Below are 12841 nucleotides of genomic sequence, written 5' to 3'. Positions count from 1 at the left end.
ACTCAAATTTTTGATTCTGTAAACCACTTGACTGCACAAAGCCTAAATATAGTTCACAATTATTATCCCCTCTGCTACTCCCTGTCTCTATACTTTTTTTTAATCGTAGGTATGAACTCTTCATAATGATTTCAATGTTTTTATTGGAGACTACCTGTACATTATTTTTTCATGATACATTATTAAACAGCAACAGACATTCTTCACAACAAATAAGATTAAAAATTTGATTTGTTATGATCCAGAAATTTTAAGTTGATCTGAAAAGAGTGACTTTCTGTTATGTGTATGCTGTCTTCTTTGTCCTCTTTTTTTTTTGAAACTGTACACAAAATTTCTCAAACTTTTATGTAAAAGCCATATACACAAAGGACTGCCTCAAAATTCTCAGAGCATTGCCCCCCAGGCAAAACATTGGTGTCTTTACTAGAAAAAACTGAAATTAAACTGTGCTATAATAAGCTGAAAGGATTCAGTTAATAATGTTAGTAATATGCTTGTTCTACAATTTAATACATTTAATAACATTTTACAATATATTTCTTTCAATTATCATCTACAAATCAAAGTCAGAATCTGTACACTAAAGCAGGGTGATTTAAATTATTTACTATCTCACAACAACTGAGGCGCAATTCTTCATCCTCCTTATACACACTATAAAGGACAGTCAAATGAAAATGAGATACATGGAAAAAAGTAAGTAAACTGTTTATTATTTCAAAAGTAACTGTCATAAATGTCTACCGTATCTTCCTTTGTCGTCGGCGTTGTCGCTGTTGCCATGAGGCACCGTTATACCAAGTGGAAAAGAGCGTCAATCTTAGAGCATGAGATATGGTAACCTTAGGTCATTGACAACACACAACGGTCACAGTAGCAGCTGATTCCAGAAAAGCTGCAGTAGTTAGGATATACGAACTACCCCTTCTAGACGAGGTCCCCAAAACTTAACTCGAAACGAGATCCCTTTGAAGCAAATTGTCATAAAGATCGTCTATAAAGGCTTTGTACAACGATAAGAAATGTTACAGTTTATGAAATAATAACAGATACGACCAAACTGTCTTGTTTCTTCTGTTTTATTTAACGTAACTTTGTTCACAGTTTTATTTTGCATTCACCACTCATTCACACTCTGATGTGGAGTATATGCGAGTATCTAAACCCTAACGCCCAAGTTTCATCGAAACCCTTTGATGAACAGTTTTGGTTGCTCGACCCCAACAATCAATGATAATGATACAGTATTTTGTAATTGACTCATCTACTTTAGCAACCGCCCTCCACGAATGTTTGTTAGGTGTAAGACAATTACACACTTTAGTTAATGTTTTTCTCCTTTTCATAAATTGGAGCCCGCTCTCCGCGATATAATGGGAAAAAAACAATACGGTCTCAATACCGCGTCCCTCGTGAGATGCGTATAGATTTATCCCGGAATTGACCGCCCTGTAGGTGTACTGAATTTAATGACCACACTTCGCTATAACTAATTGTCCTTTTGTTACTCTGATCATATACCGTAGTTATTTAAAACACGCCCCTATATTTTTTCTCAACGCACAATTAGTACTTCTTTACTTGTTTCTTTCTAAGAGTAACCGAAAAAAATGACGCCGTATCATCGGCTTCGTCGATATAAAGCAAAACACCTCAATATGCCCAATTTTACCTCATCTTATAGGATCAGCTACCTTACTCATTAATTTACTACATATTATTTCCAATAACACTAAACAGGTATCACCGTTATATTTTGATTGTATTCAAAAGCACGTTATTATTATTATGCCCGACCAAATCTTAACAAATCGTGCGGCATGCATTTTTAACAATAGCTTTACACTCGTCCAGCCTTTATTCATGCAATATTATATATAAATCTACAGACAGGACCGAAAGATTGATCTCTCTACCATAACCAATAGAGGCAAATACGCTATTCAAGTTCTGTTACATCTATCTTGACTCGTATTGTTACAACTGGTAATACATTTATCCCAATGGGAGACAAAACAGTCAATGCCTTCATGGAAAAAATGTTTGCAATTGTCTATGGAACCATGATTGTACCCAGGCATGCAACTCTTCATCTAAAGCAAACTGACAGAAATGAATGTCTTTCATTAGAGCTCCAAAAATACAGAGCTTGCATGGGGAGGTATCAGGACTGTATGAAGGGTGTGTAAGGAATTCCCAGCAAAACTTCTGCAGCATGTTAGAAACAAAAGATTTGCCAGCTCTGGGAAAATCATGATGACTTTCTCTTTGACTGCGAGAGCCAGCTGCTCATTGGCTTTCTGGAATACTGTTCCACAATTAACGCACTGCACTATGCAAACACTTTGCACGAACTGAAGTGGGCTATCAAGTCCAAACACACAGCAATATTGTCGGATGGCATCATTTTGCTGCAGGACAATGCCTGCCCATACTTTGCCAAGGTTGTTTTGATTACACTACAGACGTTTCGCTGGGAAGCCCTTACACAATCTCCATACAGTCCTGATCTCTCCCCATGCAATGTCTATATTTTTGGCACCTTGAAGAAAGACATTCATGGGCATCGATTTGTTTCACATGAAAGAGATGCACACCTGGATAAAATCATGATTCTGTAGGCAGCTGCAAACATTTTTCCACAAAGGCATGACATCCTGTCTCTCAGTGGGATAAAAGTTTCAATGGATATGGCAGTTACTTTTGAAATAATAAACAGTTTTCCGTTTTTCCCCTATACGTCTCATTTTCATTTGACTGCCCCTTATACTTATGTCATAAGATAATAGAAAATTTGAGGCGGAGAAATTTAGAGACGATCCCTCCTCCCCCTCCTCCCCCCCCCCCCCAAACACACACACACACACACACACACACACACACACACACACACACACGGGGGGGGGGGGGGGGGGAGGGGGGAGAGGCTAAAGCTGAAATGAACATACTTACACTTAACAAACTCTAGTACTCGTGAAGTGATTTAATAATGTACATTGTAAAGTTAATGACTGTGCTAAACAATTTAAGTGCTGTATGTATGTTCTTATTTATGACAAATATCCTTATTTCCGTGCTTCACAATAAAATCCTAAATTAAGCTAACTCTGTTCATTTTATTGACTCTTACATGTATTTCATATAATTACTATATGCATCATTACTATGTGTTCTTTTTCCCTTGAGCTCTCAGCTCAATAACATCAATAAGAAGGAGTAAAGAGGACTATGGGTCTCAAGCACTTTATCTTTGCTTGCTGACAGTCTGTATAATCAAACACAAAACTGGCATGTTCTGGGCACAATACAAATAATGGAAGGAGTAGAAACAAGAAGAGGTGTAGAGCAATCACTGGTAAACAAACAGGATTGAAATTGTTACTGTTGTAGTGCAGATGTTATAATCTGCACAACAAACGTACTTACAAATTTTCACATAAAGTTACGAGGTGGGAAAATAGCTAGAGTATAAAGAGTTTTATTGAATCATTAATGTATTACAGCGCAAATAAGTGTGTTATGCATCTCAAAAGTCATTTACACAAAGACAGTACAAGTACTTACTTATAATAATCTTCATTTGATTGCCCTTCTAATTGAGGTGGATATATAGGAACAAGATATGGGCACTCAGAATAAAAGTGACCTAACAACAATTGTCCAACATCTGGAAAGTCCACCCATAAAGCAACAATCACAGCTGCAATAGGAAAAGCGGCCTCTGGCTTGCTGGACACTGTCAGCTCTCCCTGGAACTGAGTACAATATATGATCACTACAAACATTCTGATGATTATCAAAAAACTTAACTCTACTCCAGATCTAGTAATAGGTATAAGAAGTGGAATGGCATAACAACAAAAATATTGCTGCAAGAATATCTACATCAACACTCCATAAGCCATCTGACGGTGTGTGGCAGAAGGTACTTCTGGTACCACTAACTGATCCTCCCTCCCTTGTTCTATTTGTGAATAGCATATGGGAAAAATGATTGTTGGTGAGCTGCTGTAATAGCTCTCACTCTTGAATGTTTCTCATTGTTGTCATTTTGCAAGATGTATGTGGAAGGAAATAATATGTTGTCCAATTCTTCCCAGAAAGTACTCTCTTGAAATGTCTCAACAGCAAAGCCTTCCTCATAATGTACAATACCTCTCTTAAAGCATCTGTCACTGGAGCTCGTTGAACATCTCTAACACACTCATGTGGACTATACAATCCCACGACAAAATGCGTCGCTCTTTGTTGGATTTTCTGTATCTACCTGGTAACTAGTACATCCATGCCTTTTGGCTGTGGAATTTTGTCTTAACAAATTAGCACAAACAAAAATTAATTGAAACCAGAATTTTGTTGTTGGAGCATTGTTTTCTCAACTTGTATATGACCCAATCACTTATAACTACAGTATACAGGAACCGTTGCCTGTACATTTAAAAAAAAAAAAAAAAAAAAAAAAATTTCTTTTTTTCTTTATTTGTTATGTTTCATGGTTTGAATGCATTAAATGTGTGCTTTCATAATAGAAATGTAAACATGAAACATACAATGCTATTACACAATGAATTTATGATTGATGGCCTAGTGCAGTGATCAGCAAACACATTAGTCAAAAGAGTTAAATACCAACAGTCCAACAACTGAAAATTCTTTTGACAGTCAAATGGTTCAATAAGACACTTTATACTCTATGTAGATATGTATACTATTAATAAATTAATTAAGGTACTGCTAAGCTGCCCTTTGATAATAATGCAATCTGACTGAGGTATGTTCCAACACTGCCACCCACACTCATCTTGCATACTTGTTTCACCGACCTCCCTTCGTCCATCCTCTCTGTGTGACCAAACCATCTCAACATAACTTTCTCAGTACTTGAAACTACATCTTCTTCCACTCCATAAAGCTAACTTAATAAACTTTTCGAGTCTTAGTTAAACTGTAGGTACATTGAAACTTGATATACTTAGCAACAATATTATCTGTGATTAAAATTAAATTGTAAGGTAATCATAAAATTAAATCGTGGCAATGACTGACAAACACAAATGTTAACAATGGCCTTGTCTCTCTTTCTGTCTTCTTCTTGCTAGTTTTAGCTACGATTCCAAGTTCATATCAATAAAAAGACATCCCAATTTACATTTGATAAGGTTCATTCTTGAAAATGATTGTTCACATTAATATGTAAACATGGAAAAGGAAAAAACAGCAAACAATAGTTGTTCCAGCTGATTATATGAATCTGGAATACTAAATCTATCAAAGCAGACCACTTGTGATGTGGACTAAATTCACATTTCTTTTTCTCCAATAATTCTATCTCAGCACAACAATGTTCAAATTTTGAGCACCAGTTTTTTTTAACTTTTTTTTAAATCCAGCAATAGCACTTCAAAGTCAATAATGTCGGTCTTAAAGGAAGAAAAATGTATTTCTTTTACAGTAGCATTAAGACATTTTTAACAAAGGCTAACTGAAACCAGTTGAGAAAGGCTCCCCTTATATTTAATAAACGTGTTGTTTTGAAATAGCAAATTTCAATATCCAATTATTTTCTTGACAATGTTCTCTTTCAAAAACTTGAGGAAAAAAATTGTTTCTGAATTAAACATTTTTCTCTAACAAACTGTTTACTTTCCTCTGTGGTTTACAATTAAGCTGATTTAGGTGATATGTAATGTTTACCATGAAATAAAACTTTTGGATCCATTGAGCGTTTGTTAGTTCTAGACACCTTTCTCAGGGAGAAATGCTTTATTTTCTGTTAATAAGGAAGTAAAACGTTTCAGAATGTTTCCTCTTGATAACCAACATACCTCGTTATGCAGCTGAAAATGGGTGTATTCGCTCTCCATTTCAACTAAAAATTCTTTAAACTGCTGATGACAGAGTTTTAGCTATAATGGAGTTCATAATGTTAATCACATGTTCCATAACTTTGCAAGTATCTTCTGGAAATGTCTACATACAACGGACTTCTTAAAGAATGATGCAATGGTAAGTAAGTATCCCGAGACTGATTTTTTCTTTCAAAACAGCAACAAACCCGTTTCTTAGGCCAATCATACTTTCCACCCCATCAGTTGAAAATGACAGTTTTGTCGAGTGGAGTATTATGTTTTTCAGTGCACTCAATTACAGCAACTGCTATACCCTTTCCACATTGTTGACCTTTGAGTGGTAACAATCCTAATTCTTCTTTGGATGTGTAGATGAAAAATAGTGTACAAAAAGTGAAACTCAGGTCATATAATTTATGTCAAGAAACTCATCAACTGCTATCAATAAAGCTGATACAAATTTAATATTTTCAACTTGTTTGTTGGTTATATTCTAAGAGATTTGGAGTGTTCCATCTCTCACCGTTTTAGCAGTGCAGTCAATGGTAACTCTTCAATTTATTTATTTCTTTTAGAATTTTTTCCTTTTTTAAAGAATATTTCTGTATTCATCTCCTGGTTTCCCTCTATAATTTTTACACATCACACTCCCTCCAACATCATCACCTGGGATGGAGGGGCATAAATGACCAAGGAGAAGATGTAAACATTCCTTGCAACTGCATTTTAATTAGGTAGTGAGGCTTTGCCTGGAGCCTCTTAAAAGTGATGTGGGCAGCCTCAAATGGATGTCACTGGAGACATTGCAGGGTCCTTTGGTGTTCCTGAATAGCTGTTATAATGGTCTTTGCTCCACCATGGTATTATACACTGGTGGGAGGAGGCCTTAGAGAGGGGGATACCTGTTCCAGTGATTTAGATGACCATATCATATTTGTCTCCAGCCACTTCAGTGACGTAATCTGACAGAAGAGGGGATGAAGGTGATGGAAGACACATACAACTGCCAGCTCCTGTTTCAAAGAGCCAATTGTGACAAATGGTCTCTCAGTTTGGGATAAGGAAGTGACAGGATCATTGGAAAATGGTCACTGCCACAAAGATCATGGTATAGCAACCATCGCATGACAGTCACAAAGTTTGGGGAAGACAGCCGAACAGTTGTGCCACGGTAGACAACTAAAGTGGCTAGGAGTATTGTTAATGAGGAAACACGGATTGGGATTTAAAAAGAAGTCAATCAACCAGCAAGCTCCTGCCATATGGTGTGGTACTCCCCCACAGGGTGTGATGTGCACTGAAATCTCCAAACAGGAGAAATGTACAGGACAGATGTCGAACTGAGGTGGTCACACCTAGGTATGAAAATTGCTTGCCCAGGGTAAATAAATGATGCAAAAGATGATCATTGTTGTTTTTGTTCACACTTGCAGTGCTATTGTTTCCAATATGCTACAGAGGGTAATTCACTCACTGACAACATGTAAGTGAACCAAAATAGAGACCCCAAAAGATGTTCTCTCATGGCCAGTATAGTTCTGACAGAAGGCACGGTAACCTTGAAGGCTTGGAGAGTGGTCATCAGAAGGGTGTGGATTTTTAAGTTCCATCAACAGGCAAAATATGTTCATATTAATGTGATTAAAATATGTAAGTATATCACTGACCAGTGACTGACTGGAGTGGCAGTCAAAGATAACAAAACGAAAGTCAAAGTTTCAAATTCTGCATTTGACAAATTGTTCAAGCAGGAGAATCATACAAACATACTGTCATTTGACAATTGCACAGAGTCCCATATGGACAACATAGTAGTAAGCATCCCTGGCATAGAGAAACAACTGAAAGAGTTTAAAACAAATAAGCCGCCAGGTCTGGATGGAATTCCAATTTAGTTTTACAAAGAGTACTCTATGGCATTGGCCCCTTATGTAGCTTGCATTTATCATGAATCTCTCTCCCAGTGTTAAGTCCCGAGCAACTGGAAAAAAATGAAGGTGACTCCTGTATAGAAGAAAGGTAAAAGTATGGATCCGCAAAAGTATGTTAACATCAGTTTGATGCAGAATTCCTGAACATATTCTCAGCTCAAATATAATAAATTTCCTTGAAAGGGAAAAGCTTCCACCTATGGGATGCATACCAATCAGAAACCAAAACCATCAAATATGGAGTGCCCCAGGGATAGGTAACAGGGCCATTGCTGTTTAATCTGTTTGTTAATGATACAGGTGTTGAAGAGAAAGAGAAAAAAATATTGTATGGAGATGATGTGACAGTACTGAACAATGAACAAACTGTGGCACTGTTTGAGAGAAGAGCACACATATCTGCAAACACCACAGCTCAATGGTTCCTGGAAAATGGATTTGTTATAAACCTAAAAAAGACTACGTATGCAGTGTTCAGATATAAAAAGAAGGCTGTGCACATGAGTTTAGAGGTGGATGAAACGAGATTAGACGAAGCAGAATCCACTAGATTATTAGATATTACTGTGGACAACAAGCTGAAATGGAAACAACATATTAATTCTGTCTGCAAGAAATTCAGCTCCGACATATTTATAATGAGGCATCTAGCACAATATGCATACAAACAGCTTCTGTGCACAGTATACCATGGACTCTTTGAACCATACGTGCAGTACGGAGCGATAGCGTGGGGAAACTCAAGCATTCCAGAAAGAGGACCCCAGTACTCAGGTATCAAATTACTAAGAAGTCTGCCTAAAAAACTGTGTGACAATGTGCATGGCACTAAGTTTTCAAAGAACCTAAAAGACTATCTGGTGGAAAAGGAATTTTACAGTGTTGATGAGTACTGCAAACATTAAATTTGTAAATATTGTTAATTATTATCAATGATGTTAGAATAAAACTTCCTGGCAGATTAAAACTGTGTGCTGGACCGAGACTCATACTCGGGACCTTTGCCTTTCACGGGCAAGTGCTCTACTTGCCCGCGAAAGGCAAAGGTCTCGAGTTCAAGTCTCGGTGAGGCACACAGTTTTAATCTGCCAGGAAGTTTCATATCAGCACACACTCTGCTGCAGAGCGAAAATCTCATTCTGGATGTTAGAATAATTAGGAAGTATATGATAATGAAAGTTTTTTGACATGTCCTATATTATATGTACATTCACTGTACACCATGTTATCCTACAGGATCAAATAAAATTCAATTCCATTCAACTGTAAACTATGGATGAAGGGCAACAGGCACATTCCATATTTCTTGACTTCTGAGAAGCATTTGACATGGTACCCCATTGCAGACTTAATGAAGGTACAAGCACATGGAATAGGTTCCCAGATATATGAGCGGCTTGAAGACTTCTTAAGTAATAGAACACAGTATACTGTCCTTCACGGCGAGTGTTCATCTGAGACAACTGTATCGCCAGGAGTATCCCATGCAAGTGTGATAGGATACTGTTATTTTCTATACACAAAAATGATCAGCACACAGGATGGCTAGCAGTCTGTAGTTGTTTGACACAAGATGACTTGGACAAAACTTCTAGTTGGTGTGATGAATGGCAGCTGGTTCTAAATTTAGAAAAAAAAGTAAATTAATGCAGAAGAGTAGGAAAAACAAATATGTAATGTTCCGATACAGGATTAGTAGAGTCCTGCTTGACAGTCATGTCATTTAAATATATGGCAATAATGTTGTGATGTGACATGAAATGGAACGAGCATGTGAGGATTATGGTACGGAAGGCAAATGGTTGACTTCAGTTTATTGGGGGAATTTTAGGAAAGTGTGGTTTATCTGTAAAGGAGACCACAGATAGGACCACTGGTGTGATATATTCTTGAGTACTGCTCAAATGTTTGTGATCCGCACCAGCTTAGATTAAAGGAGGACGTTACGGTAATTCAGAGACAGACTGCTATTAGATTTCTTACTAGTAAGTTTCATCAACACACTAGTGTTATGGAGATGCTTCAGGAACTCAAATGGGAATCGCTGAAGCAAAGGTGATGTTCTTTTCGAGGAACACTATTAAGAAAATTTAGAGAACTGGCATTTGAAGCTGACTGCAGAAAGATGATACTGCCACCAACATACATTTTGTATATTGGTCACAAAAGATAAGATACAAGAAACTGGGGCTCATACAGAGGTGAATAGTCAGTCATTTTCCCTTGCTCTATCTGCAAGTGGAACAGGAAAGAAAACAACCAGTAGTGGTACAGGGTACCCTCCGCCAAGCATCGCACACTGGGTTGCAGAGTGTAGACGAATATATTTTATTAAATGTAATTTATTAAATGTAATTTCAACTGAAATCACCTTCTGATTTACACTATAGCCTACTACATTACATTAATAAGCATTTAAATTTACCTGACACAATAAAAAAAATTTAGGTAGATTTTACCTTACTTTTGTATTTTGAATGTCTATACCGTGCTTATGAAAGAAAATTATTTTTAGTAATTAATGTTTACTTAGAATGTCAATCGTCACTGAAATTGCTAAGGCCTCCTACCAGGGAGCCCTGGGCTGGACAACTACTTGATCATGTGAAATGAAGAAAAAGCTAATAGTTTACTGCAAATACTATAAGTAAAATAACCAATTTGTTGCATCTGTAATTTCTAAACATATCCAAATTTAATTTTAATGCTGTGTTAATGCCAAAAATGAAAAAAATGTATTCTTCTTTTCATTCTCATTTGTAATGAATGGATTTGACATTCAAACATGAAATGAATTTTTAAATGAACATTTACAAGCAATATAATGAGTTCAATTCAAAGTTAAGCTACAGAGAGAGAGAGAGAGAGAGAGAGAGAGAGAGAGAGAGAGAGAGAGAGAGAGAGAGAAACATGATCACTGGTTTATATTTTTGAATACAGATTTTGCGTTGCTCTTTGCTGCTTTCAGTAGTCCTAAAGTGTCTCCCCTCTATTTCAGCAAATTCAAGAACTCACCACAACTTTCAGAACAGTTCACCTTTATTTGAAGTTCTCTTTTTGCTAAAGCAATGCAAATTGGATTTCTTTCTTCTGGCCACTTGTTCTCATCTTACTAAAGACTGAGTCATCAAATGAGCTACCGGCAGGAAATGAAAATATGTATGATATAAGCCTACACAACTGGGAATTCATATGCATTCCAGAAATCACAGAATTCACTGTACAACTGGTCTTCATCCAGGTTTAGATTCAATTTGTTGGTACCCTTTAAAAAATAATGGCATTGTTCTTTATGTGAAAAACTTTTAAGCCAATTGAACAGATTGTTCTAAGATAAATCACAGTTTTTGGATAATTAATCGATGCAATGTGACAAGAAACACTGTGCATCATTTTCTAAACTCAACAACTGTGATTTTGGCATTTCTTGCAGAAGTTCATGAACTTTCCTTCCTAAGAATTTATCTTATTTACTGCTCTCTATCTTGCTCTTAAGCTCCCTTATTATTCTATCCAGCTCAACAGAAGTATCCGAGAAGTTTTGCTCTTTTTTTACCAGCAGTTTCAAACAGGAGCAATATATGCTGCAGAAAACATAGATAGCAATCACACTGCTAAATCAATCTTTAACAGCCTTCCTTGTTCTTTGAAATAAATCATGACTTGATGGCAGGCCAGCAATGCATAATTCTGTCAATTGCAGGAAGTAGCAAGAGACATAGTGTATGGAAGTTCGTAATATTTCCTTAAACTATGTCTCTGTAAACTGAAAATTCTCTCAGTGACCTAACATTTGGCGCAGAGGAACCAAATTCACTGCCGATTTTGAGAACTAATGCTTCTACATCACAATTAAATGTTTTAAGATGATGTTTTACTGTGTTATTTATGGCATAGCAATCAAGCTCTCAAAATGGGTGGATTCTTGTTTTTCAGCAAGACAGAAAACAAGTTGTTTTTCGCAAGTTCACTGAAGCATTGTCAGCGATGTACTGATTCAAATGAAAACCATCAGATTCTGTTCTGTAATGGTATTTAGTGCAAGTGTAATGTCTTTGTGGGTGTCATAGGAGTCTCTATAAAGTTCTAGCAATCCCTACAACCCAATGGTTAACATCAAAGTACTACGGTGCATAAGGAACAGCTTTTATTTTTTCTTGGTTTGAAGCATCCAAGAACACAGAAAAATAAAAGGCTTTATGAAGCTCGCCTATGTCTGCATCTCAACTGTATGAGCCATTTCTTAGTTCTTCCACACAAAATTTTAGATGCAATATTACTGTCTGGAAACAAGGAATAATTTAGTTTCATTTGGCAGTTCAATGATTTGTAGCTAAAGCACGTTTTACACTGTGATAAACAGATGCAACTTGCCATCTTTATTGAGATGTACATTTCTTCACAATAAAAGTTCTAATTCTTTTATTTTTAAAACACTGTTGCTGTGCCAGAAACTGTTTCTGTGTCTTCTGATGATCCACTGCAGCTTTTCTTCCTTGAAATTTTATCAAATCACACACTTTGCTATGAAGTCTTTTCCTCATAAACCAAAAAGTGTTCTTTTTTAACCAGTCTTTGTTGAAAGCAATAAGACATTTTAACTTTCTTTTTTGGAACAGATGAAATGTCTCAGACATTAGAGGAAGAATGAAACATCTTTTCAGAATGCTGATCCTTTCTAATTCTAATATGGTCAAACTGAAAATGAAACAAGTGGCACCTTAACTACCCAATAATCCATTATTTTAAAGGCAAATGCGTATTTTGAATCACGTACAGTGATTGAGGGAGAAAATTCACACATTCTTTTACACGATTCCCAAATTAGGCACAAAAGCCCTGCGGATTCTCCCTGAACAGCTGCAAACCATCCTTGCAACACTTCACACAATTCCGTTTTTGGTCAAGCGTGAGCAATCGCGGAACCCATCGTGCAGATAACTTTCTTATGTCCAAATGTTTATGCAAAATATTATGTACCCATTCATTCGAGATGCCCACAGCACTAGCAATCTCACACACTTTAACTCTTCTGTCATCCATCACCATATCATGGAT

At 36.6% G+C, this 12841-nt stretch overlaps 1 protein-coding gene across 1 annotated transcript in view; it reads right to left on the bottom strand.

Annotated features, from left to right (window-relative positions):
• LOC126190432 (mRNA export factor Gle1-like) overlaps positions 1 to 12841 on the bottom strand; it is a 114736-nt gene that overhangs the window by 18712 nt on the left and 83183 nt on the right. Inside the window, exon 9 of the mRNA XM_049931021.1 lies at positions 3568 to 3758. Within this exon, the coding sequence (XP_049786978.1) occupies positions 3568 to 3758 (191 nt within the window). The remainder of the gene's footprint in view (positions 1 to 3567; positions 3759 to 12841) is intronic.

Source organism: Schistocerca cancellata, chromosome 1 (genome assembly GCF_023864275.1).
Source record: "Schistocerca cancellata isolate TAMUIC-IGC-003103 chromosome 1, iqSchCanc2.1, whole genome shotgun sequence".
Taxonomy (NCBI): domain Eukaryota; kingdom Metazoa; phylum Arthropoda; class Insecta; order Orthoptera; family Acrididae; genus Schistocerca; species Schistocerca cancellata.
Note: the sequence above shows the minus strand (reverse complement) of the source record. Positions and strands in the feature narration are given on the sequence as shown.